A 25,555-nucleotide genomic window follows, 5' to 3' on the forward strand; every position below is an offset into this window, starting at 1 on the left:
ATTTCATTTGTTCGATGGTCTCCAAGGTACCTGGTGCCCAAAGTGGATCTCGTCGTCTAGAGTTTTATGTTATAATTATTACAAATCATTTAAAACCATTACTCGGGGAATTTTGGGGGTCGCTGAACATGAATTTCATGACGGTGATCTTCTCCAAGGTACCTGGTGCCCAGGGTGGAACTCGTCGCCTGGAGTATTATGGTATAATCATACAAAATCAGTCAATAACCATTACTATGAAGGTTTTAGGGGTCGTTGGGCATCAACTTCATGTTGGCGATGGTCTTCAAGGTAGGTATACAATAATCTAAAAAAATACGTGTTAAATTAAATGTTAGTGCACGTATTCATAATCAATTTATTTGTATAATATAATGAAAAAATTAATAAAAAAGTAAAATAAAATAAAAAAATATATTTACTTACTTGAAGTTACACAAATTTCTCTCTGCGAAAACCAAATTATTTCGTAAACCAAATTTCGAAAACGAAAATTATAAAACAGCGCAGAGACTGTAGATAATGAAAATTCCTTTAATACCAATCTTAAACAGGTTGATATTATAATATTATTATTTATTCTGTAATTAACAAAACTAATAAGTATAAAATATGACTTTTTCAAAACACCAACATTAAAAACTTACTTTGCTTTAAATACGGTATCACTTTTTAGATGTTTTTTTTTATAACTAATTTAAAATTTTTAAAAGAACAGAACAACATAAAAGTGTAGCTTGGAGGTATTCACATATTATACTATGCTTTGTTTAAAAAAAAGGAGCAGTAAAATAAAAAGACAGATTCACACCCAAGAAAGTCAATAGAAAAATCACCATATACATCTTCTTTTTTGGTTGATCATATCGACGGTAATCCATCAACATTATAATATAAACTATAATATTATTATAGTAATATGTCGCTAAAGAGTTCTAAAAACCACTGTTTTTTATATAAAAGCAGACTAGAAATCTAAAAATTAAAATAATACCGCAGAAAACACAAAAAATCGCTGATATAAAACTCCAGGCGACAAGTTGCACCCTGGGAACCAGGTACCTTGGAGACCACCGCCAACATTAAATTGTGTTTAGCGACTCCAAAAACTCCCCGAGTAATGGTTATTGACTGATTTTGGATGGTTGTAACATAAAACGCTAGGCAGCGAGTTCCAACCCTTGGCACCAGGTACCCTGGGCACCATCGCCGACATGAAATTCGTACTCAGGGACCCTCAAATCACCAGGGTAATAGTTTTTGACTAATTTTGAATAATTATAACTAAAAACTCCTGGCGACGAGTTCCACTTTAGGCACCAGGTATCTTGGAGACCACCGCCGACATTAAATTCGTGGTCAGCGAACTCAAAAACCGCGGTGTAATGGATATTGACGATGATTTTTAATTATTATAACATAAAACTCCAGGCGACGAGTTCCACACTGGACACCAGATACCTTGGAGACCACCGCCGACATGAAATTCGTACTGAGCGACCCCCAAAACCCCCAGGGTAATAGTTTTTGGCTGATTTTGGATAATTATAATTAAAAACTCTAGACGACGAGTTCCACCCTGGGCACCAGGTATATTGGATGCCATCGCCAACATTAAATTCGTGGCCGGCGACCTCAAAAACCCCCCGACTAATGGATATTGACTGATTTTTAATGATTATAACATAAAACTCTAGGCGACGAGTTCCACCGGGGGCACCAGGTACCTTGGAGACCATCGCCGATATGAAATTCGTGCTCAGCGATCCCCAAAACCCCCGAGTATAAAAATTCAACTCATTTCCGTCAATATTTCCCAAGTTCTAAATTTTTCATTTTCGCCTCTTCGAGATGCACTTTTAAAATGCATTTTCTTATGCACAAAAATTTTTGCCCTAGATGAATTTAGTTCACAAAGTTGCCTGACACTCTCTCTAATCGAATGCAAAAAGTTCCATGACGATTCATCTTACTGCACAAAATTCCTAGGTTTTGGGCTCTTTAGTGCTTCGTTGCTTCGTCTAATAGGGAATTGAATAACCTTTCAAATGAGCTAGCGCAGCTAGCACACGACCCCTATTCTCATTTAAAAAAATAGTCGATTACGTCATCACGCCCAGATGGATGACGTCATTAGTACGATATATATGTAAAAAAATCATAACTTAAAAATGGAATAACTTTTCTATTTTACATTTTTTTCTAATTCTGTAAATAAAGCAGTTTACAGGGGGTCAAAATATAGTGAATAACCCTGTACAAATGTTTTAAGAAAATTTTATAATTTCAAACAAATATAACTTTAAAACAGATGAAGATAAAGTAATTTGACAAAGTTAGTTCGGAAATCTATTAATTAAACTTTAAAATGAGATCTTGAAAAGCTCATTTGCATCTGTAGAAGCCGAGTTACGATCGATAAAGCGTCGAAAAATACGTACTTACTTACTGTGAGCCGATCTTGGGCCTCATAGCGCGTCATTAAAATATCGATATCTTGGCCAAAAATAAACGTACGAACATTTTTATAAGATCAAATTGTTCCTTTTGAGTTATTCTATCATTATTGTTAATTAAAGTATGAATGTTTATAGCTCAAAGCTTGAAACCCTTATAAACAAATTAAAGTACAATTTTTTTAAGAAAATTATAACTTCAAACGTATATAACTTTAAATCAAATGAAGACAAAGTAATTTAACAAACGTTGTTTGGAAGCCTATTAATTAAGCTTTAAAATGAAATCCTCTGAGGCTCATTTGCATGAGTACTAGCCGAGTTACTATCGATAAAGCTTCGAAAAATACTTATTTTGTAATTTGCAATTTGCGTTGTGCACTAATTTTACAATATCTTGAGTTCTAATGGTTGGATTTAAGTTTAGTAAACGTTTTTTTCTTCGTGTTTTATTGAGGAACAAATTTTGTTTGAAATATCTTTTTAAGTTTATGAGCTAGTGCCTTATAAACAATTTATAAACAACTAAATTGTTTATCACAATTTTTTGACCACTCCGATCGAAATACACCCTCGAAATTTGTAATTAGCAGCAAAAATCTATAAGAAACAGTTGAGTTTGTCCATCAGAAGTGAAAAGGACACGTGACCCCTCTGGCGCCTAGACTATATATTGTCCTTTTCATGAGCATTTTTCAGTGCGTAACAAATGATAGGAAAAAGGGTAAGTCCGTGATAATACACATTTATGACATTTATTCTAACATGACATTTTAGGTAAATCTGACAGTTGTCACATTTTATTTTCAATTTGGAATAAAAACAAATTAAATGTGTTTCTTGCATTTATAAAATGGTATTTTCTTTGATTTGTATAGTCTTATAAATTATACAGATTATTATCTAATATTATTTGTAATATTATCTAATTAAAAAATATATTTTTTTTTATTATGGCGCCATCTATCGACAACTAGAATAACTAGAATAAATGTTGTAAATGTCTGTAATCACGGACGTGCCTTTTTTTCTGTCACATACAATTTAATGCGTTAGAAAGAAATCGAAAAACTGTGACCCACTGAAAGATGATCATGAGAAAAAGAATAACATACCTAACGTATGCCTGGTCAGGTTGTTTTGGGTAAGTGGAGTACTATGTGATAATTTCTGAACACTGCCATCTAGCGAAGCGAAACCGGTTAGATTGTTAGTCGGTGTAGTATTCCTGACAGTTCTCTCCGCACTTAAGATATCAGGAGTCCTAGCTTCTGGCTTCTCCTCTACAGGCATCTGCGGAGCTTCTGTATTTATCACTGTAACATCTTCTGGATTAGTAGCCTCCTTTTCATCCTCAAAACCTGGAGGTGGTGATAAGGTTACGAAGTTTACGTCGAAATTGTCGATAATTTCCTTATCAACTTCATCTAACGCAGGAAATAAAGAACGATTTGATGTTATGTTGAAAAGCTGAGACCTAAAAAAATAAACAGTGTTAAAGTACCTAACTTTTATATCATCCAACATAATCGATTGAATCAAAAAACAAAATGTTAAAAAAGCCTAAGGCCACAATTAAGTTTTAATTACAATATTTTATACAAGATAAAATATTCCACAGTGTGCTCCGAAGTTTGAGGAAAAAGCACAATATGATTGTTACACCCGGTATACAATGACATGTATGTGTCCAGCAACACTATTACTACATCGATATTCTTAAGAGGATCGGTACGTATTTTCGGCTGCAATGCTATTCAATTGGGGATTCATTTTTTTCGAATCCTGAGAAAACTAATAAGTATTTTTGAAAAATTTAAACGCAGAATGAAAGATTACGTTATTAGTGAGGGCCGAAAGTCCCTAAAAACTTCTATAATGTTTATTTTATTAAGATACAGAAGTGAAAAACTAAGAGAAAATTTAGTGTGATTTTTAATTTCAAATATCTCATTCACAATAAACTTTTTATTTATTCTAAGGGACTTTCGGCCCTCGGTAATAATTTAGTCTTTCATTCTGCGTTTAAATTTTTTAAAAGTATTTATTAGTTTTTTCAGGATTCGAAAAAAATGGACACCATGTCCGTGGTAATATTTTCCAAATCTATCTTTGTCTTACAACGCACTCAGTCGAATAGACTATTGTCAGCATATTGTCAGTCAGACCGTGACAATCAGTGACAATTTTAAATATTTGACGTGGCATCGGGAATATTTTGAGTTGTTGATTAAATAATATTGATATACATGTATAATGCATTTGATAAATAATTGATTTAAGACGTGAACTTAATAAAAAGTTATTTATTGTGGAAGATCCAAGCAAAGAATACATCAGGATAATATATTCTGTGATCCAAGTATTTTGTTGTTAAAGATGTTCAAAATTGTAAGCGTTCCATAGTAACAATATATTATTAAAAAATCACTTTTAACACTTTTCCTCTTTTCTCGATTGAGTATTAGCTTTTGTTGTACTTACATATAAAATATTACAATCACTGAATAGATAGTTAGTAAAAAAGTTACCACACTTATTAGCTGAATTAATAATTTGCAATTATACAATAAATAAAAGTTATCCAAGAACATTCAAAAGCCATCTCTTTAAGTTAATGATGACATTTTCAAGTAGAATGACATTCTAGTAATGTTTACATATCCATACCAGTGTGAATTTTACTACACGTAATTTGCCGTGTAAAGACAGAAAAAGTAGGGATAGCCGTAAAATATTTGCGAATTATGTTCCCATAGCCTTAAAGAATAAGACTATACCTTTCCAAAAAAATCACTATAATCGGACAACAGGTTTAGGAAATTCGAGACATCACAAATGTCCCATTTTTAAGGTGGTGCGTTAATTTTGCTGCTCAGTGTATTAATATTCTTGCAGATATTCATCTAAATATTGATATTTATATAAAAACAAATATAAATATTCTGACAAAAACTGTCAGATTTAACTAGTGTCATGCAATGATTCGCGACATTCTTAAAATCGTATATGACGTCAAAAATTAACGACGCACTGAAAGAAGGGTTTGGGATAAACTGTAAATATAATTGATGTAAATATCAATATCAATAATCAACTTTAGAAAATAATATACAGGGTGTTTGGTAAAGAATGGACCTTAGATTGCTGAGCTTATTCTCTTAATATTTTTACTTAAAAAATGTATACTACATTCATCTCGCTAAATTCAACTGTTTTCGAGATAAACGCATTTTAAATCTGCGATACATAATTTTTGAAGTTATACTTCTTTAGGCGCGATTGGGAGTGAATTTTCATTATTCTGTGCGCGTGCGCACACAGACAGTATGGCGTTTAGTTGCTAAGTTATGTATTGGCTGTGAGTTTCGACGGTAGCGCTATCTCGCGGTTTGAAACTTATACTTTTCTGATAAAATTTATGTATGTGAAATATACAAAACGAGGAAAATAGATACTTATCTAGAAAGACACAAATTATGAACTGAAATATTATTGTAACCTGATTACTAAACGAATACACAGAATTAATAGTAAAATTAATTATGTTTTTTTATTTTATTCATTATAATTTTAATATTTAATATATAAGTTCGTGCGACTGGATGACTGCTTACGCAGGAGACCATTGAGAAAAAGAATAAGTTGATATGAATTATTTAACATTTTAAAGGTTACCGGTTTACTTTTGTGTGCTTACTGCTTTGCTAATTAAAATTTGTAATTTGTATGAATTGCAATTTGTTTGAATTCTATCAAAATGGATATTAAACATTATACTGGATTCAAGTCTTATTTCCCATGATATCCAATTTCAATCAGCAACACCAAAAAAGGAAAGGATTTAGTTGATACAGGACATGTACGCAATGTTTCCGAATATAATAACTGCATCCAGTACTGTTATATTCAATATTTTTACATGAATCAATAGAAGAGCTGCAATCTTGTTTTCTTTTTTGAAAAATCCATATTACCCGCCATTTCAGTTTGTGAAGTTTATCAAATGCACAAAACAAAACTGCCAACTGCCACTAACACAGCGTTGCCACATTTTATTTAGAAAATCTACTGTAAGTTTAGCTTACTAAAATCTACTTATCAAAAACTAAAATATACTATAAAACTTTATTAATATATTTGTATATAATTTAGGACTTTTTATAATAAAAATAACAGCTGACTAACTAGAAATTTTTTTATTTAGCTAATGCCTCGACAACTAATGGGCATTGGCATGGTGATGGTACAGTGGATTTTACCATAGGTAGCTAGTGTTATGTGTAGTGTGTGTGTTAAGTAAGTGTCTTGTTACTTTGCAAAGTCGATGTCATTGTCTTTGCAGAAACGCTAATTATATCCGAACGTCTGCGGTCCCTCCGGTGGGTACCGATCACACAAGGATAGAAATTATTTTCATTTATTAATTTATAATAAACGAAAAATTCTCTACCCTGGTGAGATTCGAGTTCACGACCATTCGGATCTTTCGATCCAAAGTTAGGCGCTCTTACCACTGAGCCACAGAGGGAGTTTAACTAGAAATTAATACGACTGTTTGTAAACAAAAACCAAACTTTTTTATATTTTAACTGGGGAACAAAATGACCAACTATAATTAATTTTTATCAGTTTCATATTTAATATTTGTATATTTTTTGTCATCCACTGATTTTAACATCTGCATGTCTGGATCACATTCTTCAAACAATTATTTCGCATTTTACATTAGAAACACGCAAACACAACATTTGTTGTTTTGCAAATATTTTAGTTTTCCATCGTTAGCTTCTAACAGGCTCACCGAATACCAGAACTCTTCAATAACACCTGAAATAGGTACTGATTGCACTGCTACTTGAAATCTGCAAGTTTGTTACACCAGAATCCAGTTTCATTTCTGTTTAATATTCATCATCTACGTCCTGGGGCTAGATTCCGTGCACTGTAGATATCTACACTTCGCTTTCTATCGATGTCAATTGTCGTGAAAATATTTTAATTTTTAGCTTTAATTGAATTATTTTCTAGTTTTGCTAGTTGATGCTGAAGTGACACTTAGTAAAACAAGAAAATATTTGAATTAAAACTAAAAATTCAAATATATTGACATTGATAGAAAGCGGTCGGCGGTGTTAGCGATTGTACACAGAATCCCACCCCTGAATCTTATTTTCGGTAATGACATTGGGAAATTGTAACAAAATGTCTAAAAATTAATTTAGAAATGGGGTAAATACTATTAAAAAGCAAATTTTATTTTAGTCATAAGAAAATGTTGAAATATACCAAAAATCTTCTAAAAAATATTGCCTACTAGAATTTTTTAAAAAATTTTCAAAAATCTACCAAAAAAGTAGAAATCTACTAATGTGGCAACGCTGCACTACCAGCGCTGGTGAAAACCGTCAAATCCCCTCTCCTCTACCCATGGCGCGCCATTTAAATTTATCAGATAAATGCACAAAACTGCCACTAACAGCGCTGGCGAAAGCTGTCAAATCCCCTCTACCCATCGGCTCATGGCCAATAAATATATCAGTGCAAAAAAAGGTGTGAAAATAATATATTAGTCTTTTTAGTAAATATATTTATTATAGTTTCTGTGTCTTTGGATTTGTCTTCCTCAGGAGTAAGATAAGTATTATTAAAACATTTATATTTATGTATTATACTTCACTTCGTCTGTTTGTTAGCATGAATTGTCATTATGTCCGAGACGATACAAACACAGACCTCGTAGCATGATTGGTATAGCATTGGCTAGAGATCGAGAGGTCTTGAGTTCAAATCGCGGACCATTCTTATTTTAGTTTAGTATTTAAATAAAATTAAAATAAACTGTTTAAAGTATATTTATTTCGTTGAAATCATATAATAAAAGTATAACTTCTTACGTGCGTACAAAGTACACACACTTTTTTTTTGCATATTATCAATGTAATTATACCCTAAAAATCAACTTGAAACCATAATAATTGTACCAGTTCTGATATTTATGTTATTAAATCACAAATTCCATTTGACGAAATTTGCAATACATTTTTGTAAATTTTTATGGTTTTAAGTCATTTTTCGTGACAACTACAATGATATTATGCAAAAAATTATGTTGCCTCACAGATTTAAAATGCGTTTATCTTGATAACGGTTGAGTTTAGCAAGATGAATGTAATATACCTTTTTTAAGTAAAAATATTAAGAGGATGGGTACGTATTTTCGGCTGCAATACTATTCAAATGGGGATTCATTTTTTTCGAATCCTGAGAAAATTAATAAGTATTTTTGGAAAATTTAAACGCAGAATGAAAGACTACATTATTAGCGAGGGCCGAAAGCCTCTGAGAACTTCTATAATGTTTATTTTAATAAGTTACAGGGGTGAAAAACTAAGAGAAAATTTAGTGTGATTTTTAATTTTAAATATCGCATTTAAAATAAACTTTTTATTTATTCTAAGGGACTTTCGGCCCTCGGTAATAATTTAGTCTTTCATTTTGCGTTTAAATTGTTTAAAAGTATTTATTAGTTTTTCAGGATTCGAAAAAATGGACACCATGTCCGTGGTAATATTTTCCAAATCTATCTTTGTCTTACAACGCACTCAGTCGAATAGAATATTGTCAGTCAGACATTGACAATCAGTGACAATTTTAAATATTTGAAATGGCATCGGGAATATTTTGAGTTGTTGATTAAATAATATTGATATACATGTATAATGTATTTAATAAATACTTGATTTAAGACGTGAACTTAATAAAAAGTTATTTATTGTGTATTATTTGTGTAAGATCCAAGCAGAGAATACATCAGGATAATATATTCTGTGATCCAAGTATTTGTTGTTTAAGATGTTCAAAATTGTAAGCGTTCCATAGTAACAATATATTATTAAAAAAATCACTTTAACACTTTTTCTCTTTTCTCGATTGAGTATTAGTTTTTGTTGTACATATAAATTATTACCATCACTGAATACATAGTTAGTGAAAAAATTATCACATTTATTAACTGAATTAATAATTTGCAATTATATAAATAACAGTTATCCAAGAACATTCAAAAGCCATCTCTTTAAGTTAATGATGACATTTTCAAGTAGAATGACATTCTAGTAAGTTTTCATTTCAGTGTTGCAGCATTGCTTAGAGCAAGACGAGCTGAATACAATCAAATGTACTTTCAGATGCACAAGTATGCAAGCCAAGAAAGAGAGTAAGAAGAAGAAAACATTCTAGTAATGTTTACATATCTGTACCAGTGTGAATTTTACTACACGTAATTTGCTGTGTAAAGACAGAAAAAGTAGGGATAACCGTAAAATATTTGCGAATTATGTACCCATGGCCTTAAGAGAATAAAAGTTTTGATTCAAAAAGTATGTAGAGTGGGTAATGAAAAAAAAATTAATCTATTAAATGAGCACTGAAAGGCGTATGTGGCGCCCTCTGGGTAATAAATCTTTTTTGGTGGCGAATTTAGATTTCTCGTCCCAAAACCCCCGCCTACCAAATGTTGTGTTATTATCCCATGTCTGTTAGGAAATATTCAAGAATAAATAAAATAAAAGTTTAACTTTGACACCCTGTATTTCGGTAATTATCAACTTTTGTACTAAGGTAAGTTAGCTTAAATCGATATATTTTAACCTACGGAATCTAAAGTTAAGCTATGGCCCATTATTTACCAAACACCGTGTTTAGAGGAAATGGCTTACTTTTTTTCGGTAACATCCACTTGTTTCTGCGGTGTTGTCTCTACAATATCATCATCGGAAAACAAATCGTCTTCGTTCTCTTTACAATTCTTAGTGTTATTAACATCATTAACAGCTTCTTCAATGTTTATATTCGCAAAATCGACACCATCAAAACTGTCTTCTAATTCATCACAAAATGTTTCTTTATTGGACTTTGTAACAATTGTGTTTTCTTTATTCAAAGGTTTTTCCGCTGACTTTTCTTCTACGAAAACATCATTTAATCTTCTTTTCGTTTTCTTCGGTAAAGGTTCCATAGATTCAGTTTCTGCAATGATATCAGAATTTTCTGTTTCTTTGTATTGTACGTCGTTGTCTAATTTTGAAAGGCTTTGGTTATGCGGAAGTAAGTTATTGTCATTTGAAACGGTTTTTGAATGTTGTGATTCTGTATCTTCTTTGGCTTTGGACACCGGGGCCACGTTTTTATGTAAACGAGCTAAAAGGTCTTCAAAATTGTCTTCCAATTCCATGTCCACGTTTTCTTTATTGGAAGGCGGTGAAGAGTTACATTCCTCTACACCAGTTTCGTACTTTTTCAAAATTTTGTTGAGGTACTCCTAAAATATTTATAATATTAACTATTTAATTTCTAAAAATTTATTTATGTTATTTAGGGTATTAGTGCAGCCACTGAAGGTGGATATGAACTATTACCTCCGATTTCGTTGAACCGCCATAGATTTGCAGGAAAATTGGTGAGTGCTTAGAGGATATCTCAAGGAACAAAGGTGACATAGTGACAACTTGCGCTTTTACCCTGGGGGGTGGATACTACCCCTTTGACAAATAATGACATTATTTCGAAGTCTGTTAAGTACGATATAACGCCCTAGGGGATTATTTTGAAAAATAACGTCCTTACGCATTAAATTTAAATAACGACTTAGATACTGTAAAGTTGACAAATATCAACCTAAGTAAAACTATGGTTACCACAATTACGTTACTACTGTTACTGGTAAATGTACTTAGTTGAAAACTAATAAATTCAAAATTCATTCAAATTTTTCGCATATAAAGAATAATTTAGTCGGACATTAAACGTTGAAGGCACCACGGGTATTATAATAATAACGCTTTCGGTCAACGTATATCCCTCGGGCCGAAGGCCCTCGGTTAATACACCACTGACGTCAAGCATTATTATCCTTATAATACCCTTGGTACATACCTTAATAACTATAATGTCCGACTGGTATATTATTTGACAAATAATGACATGATTTCGAAGTCAGTCAAGTATGATATAATGCCCTAGGGCGTTATTTTTCAATTTCTAGGGCATTAAATTTAAATAACTAGTTAAATACTGTCAAGTTGACAAATAACCTAAGTAAAACTATGGTTACCACAATTATTACGTTACGACCATTGCTGGTAAATGTACTTATTTGAAAACTAATTAATTCAAAATTCATTCAAATTTTTTGCATATAAAGAATAATTAAGTCGGACATTAAACGTTGAAGGCACCACGGATATTATAGATAGTAACGCTTTCGGTCAACGTATATACCTCAAGCGTTATTATCCTTATAATACCCTTGGTACCTTAATAACTACTATTGCTCCAACTTTCGGATAGGTAGCTTTATTGTTATAAATACTAGACTTTATAATTAAATAGTAAAAAAAGACCAACTTACATCGTCATCCTCTTCATTGGTTTCGGGTGATAATCCGCTAGAGAAACTACTTTTCTTGTTGTTTGCGTAATTGTTTGGATTTTCCGAATTCCCGAATTCTACAGACAGATCATCACGTATGAACCTATTGCAACGTCTTTTAGGAACTGCGACAATCTCGCTATCACTGTCTGATAACTTTCGTTTCATACTATTCTGTCCTTTATTTTCTGGACCTTCCGATTTCATCGAACAAACGAGAATATTATCATCTTCTTTTTCTAATTGTTCACTGATACTAATGTTCTTAATTTTTGATTCATCGGCTAAAACAACGTTACTCTTAGAGGATCTTTTTAAATTGGATGACAATTTTTAAATATTTTTAAAGAAAAAACTGTTATATTTATGGTTATAATTTTTTTATACAGTGTTAAGGTTTCGAGGTATACAAAATTTTTTTGCAGTTTTAGTCGTTTTTCATCACTGCAGAGAACGTCTTACAAAATATGCATTTACATTTTTTAGGAGACACTTTTCTGGCTTTCCGTAACAACTGTTTTATATAATTCCAACAGGATTCAATTCGTGAGACTTAAAACTATTAAATAAACTTTTAAAATGTGCTTTTTTATATTTCTATGGCCTTTATACGCGATTTTATAAAAAGTTCAAACAAACCCCTTTTACTGAAAAGGTGGGTTTTTTTTTTTAAACTTATTAGATGTTTCTAATTGTCTTCTATTTAATACTGGTATATACAGTTTGTCAACGAATGGGCTACCCAAGAAAAAAAAAACTTTTTTATTTTCAGCTTTAGCAAAAAATGCCATTCTTGATAAAAAGTTTTGATTGTTCTAAAACCCCATAGAACGAAATAAAATTCAAGTTTTTCAAAACCGGCTTAATTTTATGTCCAATTTTATGTAAAACCCTATAGATTTCTGCACTTCCGAGTTCGAAATCGTAACAATAATCTAGTGTTGCTAAACTGTCAACTCCGATGACAGAAGACAATGTTAAGCATCCAACAAAGAATTTATCTTATGTAAAGTGTTATGGAATTGGAGCTGTTTCGTACCGACATGACATGAGTTTGAAATGTTCAATGAAAAATATTTAGATGTACTCGTTACACGGAATGGATTGAAGAAACTTATAAAGAAATTAAATAAGACAGGAGGTTTGTTCCAACTCGATACAAAACCGTTCCTGAATGGTTACGAATATGCGCAGTAACGAAAAATGTGTTACTGCGCATACATTTTCGTTATTGCGCATGCGCGTAACGATTCAAGAACGGTTTTGTATCGAGTTGGAACAAACCTATAATCTGTTGAAAACAGAAAACGATCGAAAAAGACGTATAATGAGGACGATGATGCAGCTACTGCCCTAGCTATACAGTCAGTGAGGGAAAATCCAAAGTTAAGTTTACGAAAAAGATAAGCTGAAGTTGACTTTAGCAAAAGTCACTTACAGAAAATATTCAAGCAAAACAACATTCACCCCTTTAAACCAAAATTTATTCACAACTTACAATATTGTGATTATGACACGAGGCTTGACTTTTGTGCAATCATTGGTGTACGCGCCACTCACCCTCAATTTTAATTTGAGTCAGAGCGCATCGTGGATGCGTGCGCGCTTCGCCCTGACTGAGGGTTGAAAAGGGCAGTATTCATCAGACTACACAATAGTTCACATCGTACATGTTGTCGTATTCAATTTCAATTCAGTAAATACAGAACATTTCAAGAGTAAGCTACAAATTATGGTCCTTCGAGCCGAAAAACTTTTGAATGACCGCTTCTTTCACTACAATATTCTATTTTCTGATGAGTCCACGTTCACGATAAATGGAATCGTTTTATCCCAAAACTGCCGGTATTTGGCTAGTGAAAATGCTTATTAATAGGATTCAACGTAATAGTCAATTTTATAAGAAGGTAAATGTTTGGTGTGCTGTGTATTTTCTGGAGGAGACGTTAAATCCGGAAGTATATTTGGATTAGTTGGACAACTTTTTAATACCGGAATTAGATGACCTTCCCTTGGAGCAAAGACGTAATAGCTATTTGTATAACAAGGGAGGAAAGTGCTACTTTTCCTCCCGAGAATGAAGTTTACTGCCCGACGCGTAGCGGAGGGCAGTAATCATTCAAGGGAGGAAAAGGCACTTTACTCCCATGTTATACATATGGTTTTTCCACCTTCCTCAAATAACAAGTAATTTTTTCATTTTTACTTAATTTATTTATGTAACTAACCAACAAAATTTATTAGAACTAACTAAAACTAACAAGTAGGTACAACATAACAAATAAATACAATTTTAAGCCCACTTAATAAAATGTGCCAAATTTACAACGATTTAACAACAACCACTTGTCTGTAATTATTTGGAATAAACTTGCAATTATTTAAACGTCTATTGCATGAATAATATAAAGAGAGGTTTTTTTTATTATTTTTAACGTTTTTGCTGGTAAACATCTGTCGTTTTTGTCTTTATTACCTCGAATTATTACATTATGTGCATGTTGTACTAAACTGTTGTCATTGTAGATACGGATACATGTAAGTAGGGAAAACTGTTTGTATCTGTTATTAATAAATAAATAACTGTCAACTGTCAAATATGTCAAATTATTAATGTAAACATTGTCAAATCAAAATAATAATTTACTGTTTTTTTACCATTCTGCGAAATTCTAAAATAAACGTAAATTATAAATTTTTACTTGTAAATTTTTCAAATTTACAAGTTGTAAAAAAGGAACCAGAAATCCATTTCGCCGGCGGAAGCTCTTCCAAATTTAAACAGTCAGCGCATGTTCGCGCATCTACATCTCAGAAAAGGAACTTCAACGCAGGAGGGAGGAGCCAATCTTCAACAGCTGGAACTTCCATCAAGACTAAATGTTTGGCATGCGGACGTAAAAACCACAATTTAGATAAGTGTGTCTATCGAGAATGTTTTTGTCACATTTGCAATATAAAAGGGCATTTAACACCAATATGTTCAAATAAAAATAATAAATCTAATAAAACAGGTAATAAAAACAATTTTCTAGATTCTGAAGAATATTGTTTATATAGTTTACAATATAATACGAATCCTGTGTTAATAGATTTATTAATTGATAATGAGTTGTTTACATTTACGTTGGATACTGGCGCTAGCTATAGTGTTATTTCAGAAAGCTTTTATAATTTAAATTTTAGCAATAAAATTTTGCAGGCAACCTCCAAAATTTTTAATCTTTATAATGGGGACAAATTAAAACCTTTAGGTTTCGTTAATTGTGAGGTTAAATATAAAGAGAAAAATGCTATGTTAAATTTGTATGTTATTAGTAAAGGAGGACCTCCATTGCTAGGTAGAGATTTCTATAATCTGTTCGATCTTACCATTTTTAACGTAAACGATTTAGCATTTCCGTCAGATTTGAATGATATATCAAATAAATTTCAAAATTTATTTTCGCCTGGTTTGGGTAAATTTACCAAAGGTGTAATTTCAATAAAATTAAAATCTGATTCTGTAAGTCCTAAATTTTTTAGAGCTCGTCCTTTACCATTCGTGATGAGGGAAAAGGTAGAAAATGAGCTAAACAGGTTACTACAACTAGGTGTAATTGAAGCTGTAGATTTTTCAAATTGGGGTACGCCTATTGTTCCTGTATTAAAAAAAAATGGGTCTGTTCGAATTTGTGGTGATTTTAAAGTCACCGTAAATCCTTTAATAGAAATTGATTCATATCCTTTACCTAAAATTGAAGACTTGTTTACAAAATTAAACGGGGGGTTACATTTTACAAAATTGGATTTATCTAATGCTTACCAGCAGATATGTTTAGATGAAAAATCGAAAGAGCTTCTAACGATTTCTACTCATAAAGGTTTATTTCGTTATACTAAGCACCATTCGGGATTGCAAGTTTACCTTCTAAATTTCAAAAAATTTTAGAATCACTTTTACAGGGTCTTGATGGTGTGGTATGTTTTCTAGACGATATCTCGTCACTGGTAAAAATAGGGAAGAGCATTTATCAAGGCTGGAGACAGTTCTTTTTAGGTAAGAAAATGCGGGTTTAAAATTATCTGTAGATAAGTGCGAATTTTTTAAAGAAAAAATTACATATTTAGGCTACGATATTGACAAAGATGGTTTACATACCTCTGAATCTAAAATCGAGTCAGATTGTTTAATTTGGAATAATCGAATTATAATTCCGTCTAAATTACAACAAAAAATTTTACAAAGTTTACATTCATCACACATGGGCGTAGTTAAGATGAAAAGCTTAGCGCGATCTTATATTTGGTGGCCTGGATTAGGAAAACAAATTGAAGAAATATGCAAAACTTGTGAAAACTGTTTAAAATTTAAGAATGTACCTGAAAAAATCGAAATTCGAAAAAATGAACTTGGGAAAGACTTCACTTGGATTTTATGGGTCCATTTTTGAATAAAAACTTTTTAATAATATTAGATGCTCATAGTAAGTGGATAGAAGTATTTCCCATGAGTTCAATAACTTCTGTAATGACTATAGACGGTCTACGGTCATGTTTTGCACGTTTTGGGTTGCCGTGTCAAATGGTAACCGATAATGGTAGTTCTTTTTGTTCGGATGAGTTTCAAAATTTTTTAAAAAATAATAATATTGTTCATATTACTACTCCCCCATATCATCCTTCATCTAATGGCGCTGCAGAAAATGCTGTGAAAACAGTAAAAAATGCTTTAAAAAATTTTTTAGGTGATACAAGGAAAATCGGAAAAGTAACATATATTGTTAAAATTCCTGAACTAAATGATGTTAACTGGAAACGTCATTTGAACGAAATTAAAAAATTTCATATCGTGGAATCTTCACTACTGAGTGGTTCAAATGAAGTTTCTCCTATTGTAGATACTGATGTAAATATTGTAAATAAAGAGAATTTAAGTAAAGAAAGTACTGAACGGCCTAAAAGAGTGGTCAAACCCATAGATCGTTTAACGTATGAGTAATTTCTTTTTTATTATTTTGTAAATACTTATATTTGTTTTACTATTAAAAAATAATTTTTTTTAAGGGGGAGATGTTGGATATTGTAAATATAGTTTTAGTAGACCACTCTGTAAAACCTAACAACTGTTATCAGAGTAACACATTTCTTATTATTGTAAAAAGTACATTCGCAAAATGAGTATTAAATGATTTGTAGAAAGATGTGTTTTATTTTAGTATTTTATCTTCTTCTAAAAGTGCCTATCTTCTAGAGATGTTGGCGACCACATTGACCCATCTTATTCTATTTACGGCAGCTCGAAATAGATCAGTTGACGTTAGACCAGTCCACTTCCTAAGATTGGCCAGCCAGGATATACGTCTACGTCCAGGGCCTCTCCTGCCCTCAATCTTGCCTTGTAGAATCAACTGCAGCAGTCGGTATTTTTCATTACGTATAATGTGGCCGAAGTAAGCCAATTTTCTGTTCTTTACGGTGTTAATTATTTCTTTGTCTTTTCCTAGCCTCTGGAGAATAGTTATATTAGTTGTGTGGTGTATATATGAGACCCTCAACATACGTCGGTAGCACCACATTTCAAACGCCTCTAACCGTTTTATGGCATCTTCTGTCAGGCTCCAGCTTTCAACTCCGTATAGGAGGACACTAAAGACGTAACATCTAAGAATTCTTATGCGTATATTGATACTTAAAGACAAGTTGCAGAGAATTTTCTTAAGACTGTTAAAAGAGCTTCTGGCTTTTTCAATACGAGTTTTTATTTCGTAGCTATGATCCCAAGTATCCTTAATGTTGCAGCCCAGGTAGCATATTTTCTGTACTCTCTCTAGAGGTGTATTGTTTACTGTAATTTGGGCGTTTATGTTGGTGTTTTTACTAATGATCATTATTTTTGTCTTCTTACAGTTTAGTTTTAGGCCGTATTTGTTGCATGCTTCTACAACATTATCCATGATCCTTTGGAGCCCCTGCGCACTATCCGCCAGTAATACTGTATCGTCTGCATATCTAATATTATTTATAAGTTGTCCATTTACTGCAATACCATCTTCTGATTCGTCCAAGGCCTCTCTAAAGATGTTTTCAGAGTATATGTTAAATAATGTTGGTGACAGTATGCAACCCTGTCTGACTCCTTTTTCAACCGTGAAGATTTCGGACAGTTCATTTTCGAATCGAACTGTTGCTTTTTGTTGGAGATATAAGTTTGAAACGAGTCTTATATCCTTACCATCGAGTCCTGATGTTTTTAGGATATCGATTAGTTTTCCATGTGGGACTTTATCAAATGCCTTCTCGAAATCTATGAAACATGCATACACATCGCAATTGACATCCCTGGCTCTCTGTAATAGAACTTGCAAGCTGAAAAGTGCTTCCCTCGTTCCGAGTCCTGATCTGAATCCAAATTGAACGTCACTCAGCTGTTCTTCTAATTTGGTGTATATGCGCGAGTGAATGATAGTAAGGAGTACTTTAAGTACATGGCTCATCAAACTAATTAATCTATGTTCTTCACATTTTCTAGCGTTGGCTTTTTTGGGAAGTGGAATGAATATTGATAGTAGCCAGTCTTTTGGTAAGTAACCAGTCTCGTATATGTTGTTGAATAACTTCGTAAGAGCTGTAATTTGTTGTGCCTCTAATAGCTTTAAAATTTCACCATGCAGCTCATCAGGTCTTGGTGATTTCCCATCTTTAATCCGCTTAATGGCCATAGTTACTTCTTCGTTTGTTATTTCTGGGCCATAGGGATTGTCTATTTCATACGGACTTCGTGCAGCATCTTCTAATAATTCTTGCATATATTCTTTCCATCTTCTTAATTTATCTTCAATTGTAGTCAAAATTTGACCTTCGACGTCTACGACTATGCCTATATTGCGTTGTTTTCTGATCATCTGTACTTCTTTAATCTTTTTGTGCATATGGAAATCGTCATGTTTGCGTTGTAGTGTTTTAATTTCTGTACATTTCTCCATCAGCCATGCTTCTTTTGCCCCTTTTATTTCTCTTAGTATACTCTTATGCAACTTTTTGTATTCATTGTCATTTCTACCTTTTAATTTCCTTCGCTCTTCCATCATCTGCAATATTTTATCTGTCATCCATTCTTGCTTCTTTTCTCTTTTTGATTTAAGATATTCATGCGAAAGTGTGTTGATAGATGTCTTCATTTCGTTCCATTGTTCTTCTACGCCACTAGGAGCGTCTTCAACCATTTTCGCAAAATTCTTATTAATCTCTGTTTTTACTTTTTCCTGGATGCTATTTTCTTTCAGTAGTTTTATATCTATCTTGGGTCTTACTTTCTTTTGAATTATTTTGAGTCGTATGTTGATATTTGCAACTAACAGACTATGATCTGAGATTACATCTTCGCCTGGATATGTTTTTGTTGAGGTGACAGAATTTCTAAACCTTTTGCTTATGTTAATAAAATCAATTTGGTTTCTTATGATTTTCCCTGGGGTATCACCGGGTGCTTTCCATGTATAAAGCCTTCTTGGATGTAATTTAAAGAATGTGTTCATTACAACCATATCCGTCTCTTGGCAGAATTGTATCAGTCTTTCTCCTCTTTCGTTTCTTGTGCCAAGACCATATGACCCCACAACATTCTCGACTGTACCTTGTCCTATTTTGGCGTTGAAATCGCCCATGATGATAGTTATCTCATGTTTTTTTGTCAGCTTTAGAGAGTTTTCTAGAGTCTGGTAGAAATTTTCTATTTCTTCTTCGGTTGATTCGGATGTCGGTGCGTAGACCTGAATGATATTTATATTAGAGGGATTTGAATTAATCTTCAATAGCATAACTCTATCTGATATGGGCGTAAACCCTATTACTGCTTTGGCTATTTCCCTTTTTACTATCATCGCTACGCCATTTCTGTTTCTTGTTGTGTCATCTCCCGAATAATAGATATGGTGTTCACCTATAATTTGTATGCCAGAATTTGGCCATCGAACTTCACTGCATCCTAAAATATCTATGTTTAGGCGAGTCATTTCTTGAATAATATTTGCTGCCTTGCCTGCTTGATACATGCTTCGAATGTTCCACGTACCGATCTTTTTCACATTTAAGGGTTGCCCGGGACTGAGGGCCGTTTGTTTTGGATTTTCAGCCATTGTGGTGTCCTGGGGATATCCTTATGGATCTTTAATGTGGTAGTCATCCCGTGGCTTTCCACATCTCAATGCCGTTGGCTAATTTAGCTCATCCGTCTTCGGAGTCAATTTCCCAGCTCCAGGGCAATGAAGTGCCCTACCAAATGTCGGTTCTTCCACCCGTAGCTGTTGACCAACAAATGGGAGATTACTTATACCGGTAATCGTTCGGTTAGTAGAGGGTGTAGTAGCAGGAAATATAGTGACCCGTCTGCCTTCGGAAACCTAATCGCCATTCGGGGTCGGAAGAAACAAGAGTTAGCCAAGAGAGGCTGATAGGAAAGATTGAAAGACATTTCACTCAAGACAAGTTGAAAGAGAGTAAAATGTGAAGGCCCTTATGATCCGCCAGGTGCGTTTCATAAGCGTATGAGTATTAATACATTTTGTGTTCCCGCTCATACTTCGGGGTGTTGACTACAGACTGTATGGCTCGTCCAGCATGCCATAGCATGGAGGATGGGGTACACGACATTTTTACAATGTAGATACTCCAACTCCATGGCCTGACCCTCCAGTATTTTATAGTTTGTAATATTTACCCTCAAATTAGGGCTAAAATATATTACAGTCCTATTACTTCGATTACCTTTTAAATGACCACCAGATCTAGACATTTTTTCCGATTTTCAAAACAATAATTTTCAATAAATTTCAACAATGTAAAACACGTCATGATCATCATGTAGCGCTACAAATCTGGATGGGTCCTGGCTGACTTTACAACTTTTTTCCAATTTGTTCGGTCTTCCATCAACCTAGGGTCAAATGGAATGTTCATTTTCCGGAGATCTGCTTGGATGTTATCTCTCCATCGCATTCTGGGACGTCCGAGTGGTCTTTTGCCTGTAGGAATCTCCTCCCATACCAGTCTTACAAGTCTCTCGTTTTGAATTCTGTGCACGTGGCCTGTCCATATATAAAACACTTGCTCACTTATAAGTTTTAGAACCCAACTGTCGAGTTGCAGCTACACAGGTCAACCGTCGCGCGCGTTGTTGTATACAAAGGAGTTTTAGCTCAGGTAGGTACCGTTACAAATACAGCTATAACTTCTGTTTCTATTTTAAGAAAATAAAAAGTTTAATAGAAAAAAAACTTACCCACTTTATCACTTTGATCAGTGGTTACTTCCGTCTGATTTTCAGCTTCCATAATGTCGACATCTTTAATTTTGGTACTACTCGCCATATCTTCAATCTTGTCTTTAAATTGTCTTTCTATATCTTGCGTCTCAAAGTTGAGTACCAGAGTACCAGCAAAGTCGTCAATTTGCGTTACTTTAGCACTTTTCCCACTGTTCCTTCGCGAACTGGAACGCGTTTTACAACTTGAGGAACTACTGTTCAGCTTAGAGATAATTTTTTTATTGCAATTCTTACACAATGTATTTAATGCCGCTTGGTTTTCTTCTACCGTTTGTATTGCACATTCTACAACGTTTTTCTCAGTTTGAACATTCTTATGGGTACGTTCGGGCACAACTGGAACACTCTTTTCCACGATTTTATGAATTTCATTTAGTTTTTCTATACATTTTTGTATATTCTCGATTTGTTTTTTAGTTATAAGTTTGTTTTTGTTAAGATTTTCTGAGTACGTCTCCAGGTTTTTTAATAGCTTATTCATGCCCTCGTCAAAATCGTTAAACTCGTGAAATGATTCATTTTGTTCAGCTAAATCGTTCCTTGCATCTTTATCCCAATTTATATCATGGTCTATATCCATACATGTTTCAGTATCGTCAGAAACGTTTATTTTTTGTGTTGGTAGTAAGTAGGGATTGATCTCTCTGGTTGTTTGTTGAATCTCTGGTTGTTTCACTAAGATGTTATTTAATATAACTATCTGTTTGGGGGCGTTGGCAGCGTTTAACATATTTTCCTTATCGGAGTTTTGTGACGAGATTGTTTCGTTGAAACTGCTGTCAGGTACTTTTTCAATGTTGGTTTTTACAAACCGCTCAAAATCTTTCAGATCGTGTAATTTGTTTGGAGATTTCGGTTTAGGAACTATGATTTCTTTAGAATTCTCCACAACCTAGAAAATAATTTAACAGTTTTAATAGGTGCATCTTCATGATGTTGCGTATTGACATAAAAAGGCGGTCCAATAATTGAGGGGTTCGGTAGTAAACAACGGTAAGGGACAAATTTTGATTTTTCGCGAAATAGTATGTAAAAGATGGCAAGGGACATGGCAAAGCAGAAAATTTTACTTAGTTTATCCTCCTAATTCTTAAAAAAAAATAAAAAATTAATTTCTTAAAATTTGGTAAGGGACATGCATAAGCATGAAAATAATGTTATGTGTTCAAGATAATGCAGGTTGTTCCAATCTAATTGTCTTTTTTGCTGTTAACAGTTATTGAGAGAGCTACGATGATTGCAACTCAGATAGAGATCCTGAATTTCAAGTATTTAGTGAAGAGCTTGGTCAAGTTTCTATAAAGAAAACAATTTCTTTATATTCTTAGAATAAATGTTCGCAAGTAAAAAATGGTAAGGGATGTACTTAAAATTGTTTACATCCACGTTCACTTTGCATAAAAACTTAACATTTTTTACTTGCAAACATGAAAATAAATTCTCTCCAGCGTTATATTATTATTTTTATTTAAACGTTTCAGAAAACCTGAAAGATGTAAAATTATTTTGGGAATTGATTCCAGCTGTTTACCACAAATGGTATCTAAATTTAAAATGAATTCCTAGTACCTATCAAATTATGTGAATTAAGTGAACACCACTTAACACGTTACGTTAAACTATTTCAAATATTTTAGGTAGACAATGTTAAGTTGTAGTTCATATTGTCATACTTTTCTAATTAATCATTATAAAAAAATATTTGGTTTTCCATATTTTGCCTACGTATTAACAACATATTCACCTAGTTTTAACATGCTTTTTTAATAAAAAATATAAGAATATTTTTTTCAAAATTCAATACTTCAAAACTCAAATTTTTTTACTGCCCCTTACCATTTTTTATTGCCGGACCCCTCAATTATTTAGTCTCTATATATAATCTACAAAAAAACTGAAAATTTGGAAAAATTGGCTGCATCTAAACTGCATCTAAACCAGTCCCTTAAATTCTTTAACCACGACACTCTCCCTCTTCCTATACTCCTTCCGCCTCTTACCTTTCCCTGTATTATCAGTCTTAGCATTTCATATCATGGTCCCCTCATTACGTGTCCCAGATATTGTAACTTTCTTATTTTTATTGTGTTTATTATTTCGCATTATTTACCCATTTCTCGCAGTACTTCCGTGTTCGTTTTCCTCTGTGTCCATGCTATTCTAAGCATTCTTCTGTAACACCACATTTCACATGACTGTATCTTATTTATGTGTTCTTGCTTTAATGTCCAGCTTTCAAGTCCATATTGTAGTATCGAGAACACGTAGCATCTCAAAGCTCTTACTCTCAGTTCTAAGCTAAGGTCTTTGTTGCAGAGAACCGTTTTCATTTTTACAAACGCATTTCTTGCTATTTCTATCCTGGTCCTTATTTCTGTTGTTTGATCATTTTTCTCTGAAATCCAGGTTCCTAGGTATTTGTATTTATCAACCCTTTCTATCGGTACATTTCCCAAATGTATGCTTGTTTGTATGTTTGTTTTCTTAGTTATTATCATGTATTCGGTCTTTTTTATATTCATTTTTAGTCCATATTCTTCACAGAAATTGTTTGTTTTGTTCAGTAGTAGTTGGAGTTGTTCAGCAGAGCTTGCCATAATCACGGTGTCATCTGCATATCTTATGTTGTTAATAGATCATCCGTTAATTATTATTCCTTCACTTTGAGATAGCAATGCTTCTTCAAAAATGGCTTCACTATATGCATTAAAGAGTAATGGAGACATAATACATCCCTGCCGAACTCCTCTCCTGATTTCAATTTCTGGACTGGGTTCGTTATCTATTACAATTTGTGCTCTTTGATTCCAGTAAAGGTTTGTTATTATTCGTAAGTCCCTTTTGTCTATGTTTTTTGTCTTTAGAATTTGGACTATTTTTTCATGTCTTACTTTGTCAAAAGCTTTCTCAAAATCAACGTAACAAACATGCACATCCACATTCATGTCCATGCATCTTTGAGCTTACACATTAAAAGCAAATAACGTATCTCTGGTTCCTAGTCCGTTTCTGAACCCAAACTGACTATCAACTATTTCTTCTTCTAGTTTTTTGTTTATACGACCATGTATTATTTTCAAGAAAAATTTGAGAATGTGACTTATTAATGATATTGTTCTGTATTCACTGCAATCTTTAGCGTTTGTATTTTTAGGGATAGCACAAAAGGTTGAGAGTAACCATTGTTTTGGTATGTTTCCTGTTTTGTACACTGTGTTAAACAAGTCTACGATAATGTCTAAGGTTTCATCATTTATGCATTTTAAGCTTTCTACTGGGATTTGGTCTGGACCTACTGCTTTACCATTTTTGCTGTTTTTTAATGCCGGTTTAATTTCTTCTTTTAATATCTTCAAAACCGTATCATCTTCTACTTCGACTTCCATCTGCTCTGTTCTATTGTCTTTGAACAATTCATTTATGTATTCTGTCCATCTCTTTAATTTTTCGTTAGTACTCAACACAAGTTTCCCATCTGTATATTTTAGTATTCCCGGTTTTCTTTTTCTGTTGATCTGAGTTAATTCCTTAATTTTTTATGTGTGTTAAAATTATCATGTCTTTTCTGGTGTTCTTCTATTTCTGCGCATTGTTCTTTTAACCACTGTTCTTTAGCCTGTTTAATTTTGGATTTGATTTGTTTATCCACATTTTTGTACATCTGGTTATCTTTGTTTTTATGCTGACGTCTTTCTTCCATTAATTCTAAGATTTTCTCCGTCATCCATTGTTTCTGTTTGTATCTGGTTGGTGTAAGAATTTCTTTTTGACATTTATCTATTTCTGTTTTTATTAATAACCATTTTGTCTGTTTCAGTATTTTGCTGGATTTGTTCTTTAACATTCATTAAACGGTTATTAATTTCATCTGTCAGGCGTTGTTTTATGAGTAGGTTTCTTAGTTTACTTGTATCGATTTTTACATCTGTTGTTCTGAGTTTTATTATTTTCATTTTGAGCCTAATTTTGGTCACTACTGGGTTGTGATCTGATCCTATGTCGGCACCTGGATAGATTTTTGAAGATATAATTGCGTTCTTGTAAAAAGAAGTCGCACGGATCCAAATATGAAGAATATGGTGGATGGAGCAGCAGTTCGTAGCCCAATTAGACCGATTTGGCCGTGTCGATGGCGGAGGTGTGAGCAAGTGCGTTATCATGGTGGAACAGCCCTTTTTTATTCGCCAAATTTGGCTGTTGTTCTGCAATTCAGCGTCCATAATTTGGCATGGTAGAGCCATGTGATGTCCCGTCAACATCCTTTTCCAGGTAGTCAACGTAGACCACATTTTGTGAATCCCAGAAAACGGTGGTCATTACCTTTCTGATCGATAGGGCAGTTCTTTGTCAGTATTTGAGTTA

At 33.1% G+C, this 25,555-nt stretch overlaps 1 protein-coding gene across 1 annotated transcript in view; it reads right to left on the reverse strand.

The window, feature by feature from the left end:
* LOC114326979 (breast cancer type 1 susceptibility protein homolog) overlaps positions 1-25,555 on the reverse strand; it is a 91,481-nt gene that overhangs the window by 38,823 nt on the left and 27,103 nt on the right. Inside the window, exons 7-10 of the mRNA XM_050654851.1 lie at positions 21,149-22,085; positions 11,869-12,173; positions 10,178-10,779; positions 3,572-3,933 (exon numbers count right to left, since the gene is read on the reverse strand). Coding sequence (XP_050510808.1) covers positions 3,572-3,933; positions 10,178-10,779; positions 11,869-12,173; positions 21,149-22,085 — 2,206 coding nt within the window. The remainder of the gene's footprint in view (positions 1-3,571; positions 3,934-10,177; positions 10,780-11,868; positions 12,174-21,148; positions 22,086-25,555) is intronic.

This window comes from Diabrotica virgifera, chromosome 6 (genome assembly GCF_917563875.1).
Source record: "Diabrotica virgifera virgifera chromosome 6, PGI_DIABVI_V3a".
NCBI classification, from domain to species: Eukaryota; Metazoa; Arthropoda; class Insecta; order Coleoptera; family Chrysomelidae; genus Diabrotica; species Diabrotica virgifera.